General features: G+C 53.6%; 1 protein-coding gene across 1 annotated transcript in view; it reads right to left on the reverse strand.

Moving 5' to 3' along the window:
* Positions 1 to 1581: 1581 nt before the first annotated feature.
* daam2 (dishevelled associated activator of morphogenesis 2) overlaps positions 1582 to 6347 on the reverse strand; it is a 48724-nt gene continuing 43958 nt past the window's right edge. The window contains exons 21-26 of the mRNA XM_068752180.1: positions 5591 to 5759; positions 5362 to 5469; positions 5192 to 5252; positions 4927 to 5058; positions 3607 to 3777; positions 1582 to 3478 (exon numbers count right to left, since the gene is read on the reverse strand). Of these exons, the coding sequence (XP_068608281.1) occupies positions 3266 to 3478; positions 3607 to 3777; positions 4927 to 5058; positions 5192 to 5252; positions 5362 to 5469; positions 5591 to 5759 (854 nt within the window). The 3' untranslated portion in view covers positions 1582 to 3265. The remainder of the gene's footprint in view (positions 3479 to 3606; positions 3778 to 4926; positions 5059 to 5191; positions 5253 to 5361; positions 5470 to 5590; positions 5760 to 6347) is intronic.

Raw genomic sequence — 6347 nt, forward strand, 5'->3', positions numbered from 1 at the left:
CGTTAAAATCTTTTGGCCGGAATTCAAAAACCTGAAGCTACAGGAGCAAATCTCCTCCAGCTGCAGGAACAGATCTCCTCCAGCTGCAGGAACAGATCTCCTCCAGCTGCAGGAGCAGATCTCCTCCAGCTACAGGAGCAGATCTCCTCCAGCTACAGGAGCAGATCTCCTCCAGCTGCAGGAGCAGATCTCCTCCAGCTGCAGGAACAGATCTCCTCCAGCTGCAGGAGCAGATCTCCTCCAGCTACAGGAGCAGATCTCCTCCAGCTGCAGGAGCAAATCTCCTCCAGCTGCAGGAACAGATCTCCTCCAGCTGCAGGAACAGATCTCCTCCAGCTACAGGAGCAGATCTCCTCCAGCTGCAGGAGGAGATCTCCTCCAGCTGCAGGAGCAGATCTCTTCCAGCTGCAGGAGGAGATCTCCTCCAGCTGCAGGAGCAGATCTCCTCCAGCTGCAGGAGCAGATCTCCTCCAGCTGCAGGAACAGATCTCCTCCAGCTGCAGGAACAGATCTCCTCCAGCTACAGGAGCAGATCTCCTCCAGCTGCAGGAGCAGATCTCCTCCAGCTGCAGGAGCAGATCTCCTCCAGCTGCAGGAACAGATCTCCTCCTGAAGTTGCAGGAGCAGATCTCCTCCTGAAGCTACAGGAACAGATCTCCTCCAGCTGCAGGAGCAGATCTCCTCCAGCTACAGGAACAGATCTCCTCCAGCTGCAGGAACAGATCTCCTCCAGCTACAGGAGCAGATCTCCTCCAGCTACAGGAACAGATCTCCTCCAGCTGCAGGAGCAGATCTCCTCCAGCTACAGGAACAGATCTCCTCCAGCTGGGCCCGTCAGGTTTCTCGATATACTTTAGAATATCACGGAGAAAGGTAAATCCATTCTGAAGGTGAAACTTGTGTACAGTATCCTGTGGATTCATCATTATTCATCATTTTGCATAGGAACAGAAGGAGGTGAAGCCACAGAAGATCATTGCTGAAAGGACGAGCTGTCCACAGAGCTGCACGAAAGCGTCTTCATGGGAAGACAGCTGGAAGGACAAAGTATGGAAGGACAAGGTGGACAAGCAGCAGGTCCAACGGCAGCCTTGGAAAGACTGATTCAAGACCTCATGGGAGCTTCACAGGGAGTGGACTGAGGCTGCAGACAGAGCATCCAGAGCCGCCACACAGAGACCTGTCCAGGAACCGGCGTCAACGTCAGGAGAGTCTTATTTGGACTCGGGAGGAGACCCGGACCACTGCTCGTGGTCCAAAGTCCTCTTTACAGATGAAAGCAACTTTTACATTTCATTTAGAAAGCCCAGTCCCCGAGAGGAAGAGCGGAGAGACACAGAATCCGAGCTGCTTGAAGTCCAGAGTGAAGTGTCCACTACTGGGAACTGGGCTTCATTGGTCATCCAACGCTCCCAGAAGCCTCAGCAGTAGCTCAGGATGAACCCGGAGCAGAACAGCCGGGCTCAACAACGCGTCCTTGTTGCACGCCATGCGTCTGGTTCTCCTGCACAGGACGGCCCACTAAGCTCCCCTGTGCTGCGCTGCCCCAGGAAAGGCACTTGATTGCACATTATTGACCATTTTATTCATCCTTTACAATGTTTGTTTTTAATATACGTATATTTAATGTCTTTTTTTCTGCACATTGTATGACGGTGTTCCCGCTGCGATCTGAGACATGACAACAAAATGTCATTGTGAATTCTGAAGTCCGTCAGGGTCATAAGAATGAAAGGAAATATCGGCTTTAAATGTTTCACTCAATGTGTAGCGCTTCTATATCGATCCGTTATTGGAATCCAATCATTTCGAGGTGTGCCTGTACATAGCAGCTGTTGTCATGGATATCACTAAGATTTTAGAAAAGCATATAGTCTTTAAAAATACAGTAAAAAAAAAAATCCACGGTTGTCATCAGGATGTTGGTCGTGCCCTTATTTGGCAGTGATTACGGTAACATGGCGTTGAATGACGCTCAAAGCGAATACAAAAGGTTGGGATTGCTTTTCGTGATGCTCGGCGAGCGTCTCATCGGCAGAGAGCCCTCGCTCGTCCCCGGAAACAGAAGGTGTTTGGGAGAGAGCACTAAAACCCCCGGCTCGCAGAGCCATCGGAGCTTCACACACGGCCCGACCGTGGGCGTCGCGTTTTAGTCGGAGCCGGAGGACGAGCACCGGAGACTAACTTCATGCGTGACGGTCCTTCATTTCCCCATCAAAGACAAAAGGTAAACAACAGAGTCATTTTCAGAGGAAACTCAAAAGCCACAGTGCAAACGAGATATACACGAGAAACAGATAAGCAGTTGTGAGTTTTACGGTACGGAAAAAAATATATATAGAAATGTACTTTAACAGCAAAGTGAACGTGCAACACCAACAAAAGCATCGTGTGTACAAAAATCCCCAGAAACATACAAAAACCTTGACACGTTCGCACTCAGCTTGTCTGCATCTAAATATAAATATATAAACTGTATATGAACGCCTAATCGCAGTATGTTTGTACCAACACATTTACATCTACTTCGGCCACGCCGACCGACCTTTCACAGAGACAGCTTTGTCCCGCGAGGCCCAGCCGTGACCTCGTCAGGTGGATGCAGCTCAGAGGTCAGAGTTGTGTCTGCTGCCCCGGGATGTACGTGCATCCTTCCTGCTGCGTGTGTGTGTGTGTGTGTGTCGTACGAGGACGCTGGGATGGATCCTCTGTTTGGAAGTGATCGGCCTTCTGTCGTGCGTCTTCCTTCACTTTTTACAAAGCGTTCCAGGACCTGCTGACCGCTGGCCCCTTCTTCATGCAGCCAAGGTCATCCACCTGTCCTCGGCTCCCCCTGACCTTCACCTCCTCCTCCTCCTCCTTCGTCTTGGCCTTGTGTATATACAAGCGTGACCGTCCGATGCCGATGTCCTGCGTGTTTCAGGACCAAAACATGTGACCGCTCCAGCAACAATTAGCCCACAACGGTTTTGTGGTGGAACCGACGGTTGATGCACAGTGTGACGAGGACATGGTACACGATGTGGTATATAATGCATCGCAGCGGTCTGTCCAAGCATCCTTTGTCCAGAGGACAATGTCCTGGACAAGACCGGTGAGACAGCGGGCTGTGTCCTTCGATGGCCTCCATGCAAACGGCTACATTTCCAGTTCAGCCACTATTTACACCCAATCCGAGGGGATCGGTTCGGGGAGCTGCACCAGTGGCGTCCAGACGTTCTCCATCATGAGGCGTTTGTCATCGCTATGTCCCCCCCTTCCCTGACTAGTAGCTGACTTTGGCGGCCGCCCGTTCACGGCTGCCGCCTTCCACCAGCTGGTTGACAGAGCGCTTGCGGTTACGTTTGAATTTGTTAAGGTCTTTGTCGAAGACCTCCCCTGACCGCAGCGCCGACACCAGGTCATCGAACTCGCCCCCGACCTCGTCCGAGGCCCCGCTCTTCTTGGCCCGCCGTTCCCGCTCCCTCTGCTCCTTGAGCTGCAAAACCAGATGGGGAGAGAGAAGCAGCACAGCCAATGTTTAGAACGAGAGCGTTCCTCCAGCACGGACAACGAAGCGAAAGATCTTCGCCGAGCTCACGGTAACCTCGTCCGAACGCGTCTCACCATGACCTCCATCCGGGCCCTCCTCTCCTCCTCGTCTTTACGCCGCTGCATGTTCTCCAGGTCCTGTCGCGCTTCGCTGAATGACTGCAAGAAGGTGTCAAAGATCCCGAAGAAGTCGTCGGGCTGCATCCTCCCCTCGTCCTCCCCGAAGTGCTTCAGGGCTTTGGTGAACTGCACAAAGAGGACATGCATGTGTGGCAGACTGGTCACCGGCCCGGACGAGACAGCACCTCGGACCCTTCCGGCACTCGAACCCCCGAAGGGGCATTATAGTCACCAACCGACCTCTAATGCATGTTTTCGGAGTACACGGAGTACCAAGAGGAATTAATTCACATTAAGAAGCAGGTGAGTTCTACCCGCCTGCTCCGCTAACCTGTTCGCCAGCGCTCTGTGTGCCCCCTTCCTGTCCATTCCTGACTCGCCCTAAACCTGCAGCGGTATCCAGGACATCTTACAGCTGGCACAGCTACAATCTGTACTGGAAGTCAGTCGGGTAGAGCGTGAACAGGAGGGGTGACAGAACAGTGCCCTGTGGAGCTCCTCGTGGCCTGAGTTGTGGCCAGGCCTACAGCCTTTCTCTGCAGCTTCTTGCCCCCCCGTCGGGGGTTATGCCAGACATGGCTGCAGACCACGAGAGCTGCAAACTAAACCGCCCCGAGCCGTCATGGCACCCGCAAAGGGGGCTGTAGAAGAAAATGGACGCCACACCCGTCCGATGAGTGTGGCACTCGTGAGTTCCCTGGCCTCTCATCGCCGACGACGTCGGGTGAAAACGCGTCAACATCAAAGCATCGTAACGACATCACGACTTCTCTGACCTAATTTAAGGGATCGGCTACGAAGAAAACGTCACACCAACTTATTCCATTCTTTTTGAGCCGTCCTGCTTCCACACACACACACGCGCACACACACACTCGAGGGTCGACGTCCTCCTCCTCCTCCTCCTCTTCTCTCTCCTCCAGTCGCATCGCTACAGAAAACACGTTTCTTTTTAACCGACCAGCTCTTTGAACAAATCATTGATGAATGAATAGTGTGTGCTGAATACGGAGCGAAGCCCCGCAAATGAAACACGTTCACATGCAAATCCTTCCAACGTCGTTCCGCCGTGGGACTCCCTGCATGTCAGCCAGCTGTCTCAGTCGTAGAAAGAGGAACCGACTGACAATGAGGGAAACACTAGAGGGGATCCACGGCGCTCCGTGGATGCTAGGTCCCCCCCCGTCAGACTGGACTCAGAGGGACACGCTGGTGTCTGTCTCCCTTTTGGGCTCTGCGCTGAAGCCACCCAGGTGGGCCCGACCTGTCGGTTACCTTGTCCTTGGCTTCACTCAGCTGGTCCTCCAGTTCAGAGAAGCTGAAGCCAGCCACGGTGATGAAGTCGCCAATCACAGCCACAAACTTGTCCCCGTCTTCCCTGGTCCTGCTCTGCTGGTACTGCAGCTCCTGGCGGGACGCAAAAACCGACAGTCTTTTCAAAAGGGCACCGTTTGTACTTCATATACTTATCATATACTCAGCCCCTGATTAATGCCAGACGTTAAACAAGCCCCCCCCCCGCATGAGCTACAAAACTCACCGCCTCTAGAGCCTTCAGCCCACTCTTGATGTTGTGCACCTCTTTTTCCAGCTCAGCTAAACTGTGAAAGAAAAGAACTAAATAGTTCGGCATGTAAAGACACATTTTTGAGTTCTGCTAGCGATGCTAGTTTAAATGCGGCGTTCCAGAGCGAGCAGCTGCGGCCTCACTTGACTTTGGCAGCCTCGGGAACACTGCCGATGTCTTGCTGGATGAACAGCGTGTCCGGGTAGGTCTTCTCAAAGATCATGATCAGGTAGTGCAACATGGTGATGTTCCTGCTCAGGCAGAAGGACAGGGACAAAGAGCGGGTCCGGGGACGGAGTGAGAGGAGACGTTAAGGACTTTCTTTCCAAGGTGCCGAGTTCATCGGACCTCCATGGTCCCCCTCCCCCCCACCTGTCTATGCTGGACTTGGTGTCGGCAATCTTGTTGAGGCTGGAGACTTTGAAGCCGTAGGCGTTTCCTCTCTGGCCCTTGTTCATGAAGTTGCCAAAAGCTAGGACCACCTCCAGGATCTGAATCATCCTCTGGCTCCGCACCACCTCCTTGGATGCGTTCAGAATGGCTGTGTGTGTGTGTGGGGGGGGGGGGGGCAGAGAGAGGGAGAGCTACCGTTGGTATATTATACAGTGGAATGGCCTTCCCCCATACCCCTCTAATCTACCTCAACCACGCACGGCCTAAAGGTTCCCCATAGCTTGGGCTATCCCTAACACAAGTCCAAGCCCTTGAGGTCATCCTCCCGGGAGCAGAGCGCTCTGGCACGGCGCAGTCGGCTCTCCTGTCCAGACGGAACCTCCGTATCCCAATCCAGACTTGCTATCGTTACGGTTCTTTGTGCAGCACGGGAACCGTTCTCCTGGGTCGGATGGATGGAGGGGGCCCAGCAGCCCGCTGCACCGTCTTCTGTAAGGTTTCGACCAAACACATGTGTGGAGTGTGGTCTAGGACGCTTTGGACCCCCCCCCCCCCCCCCCCGATCCAAGGCTCTGGATGCTCTTTCATGTCGGAAATGGATTTCAAACTGGAAGGTGAAAACTAACTCGAGTAGAGTCTCAGTCGTCAAAGCTGAGAGACGTTCAAGGCAGTGAAGCAGGACAGCTCATGGCCACGCCCTTCTGCACCCCCCCCCCCCCCGTCCCCCCGTCTCTGA

Source organism: Brachionichthys hirsutus, chromosome 18 (assembly GCF_040956055.1).
Source record: "Brachionichthys hirsutus isolate HB-005 chromosome 18, CSIRO-AGI_Bhir_v1, whole genome shotgun sequence".
NCBI lineage: Eukaryota > Metazoa > Chordata > Actinopteri > Lophiiformes > Brachionichthyidae > Brachionichthys > Brachionichthys hirsutus.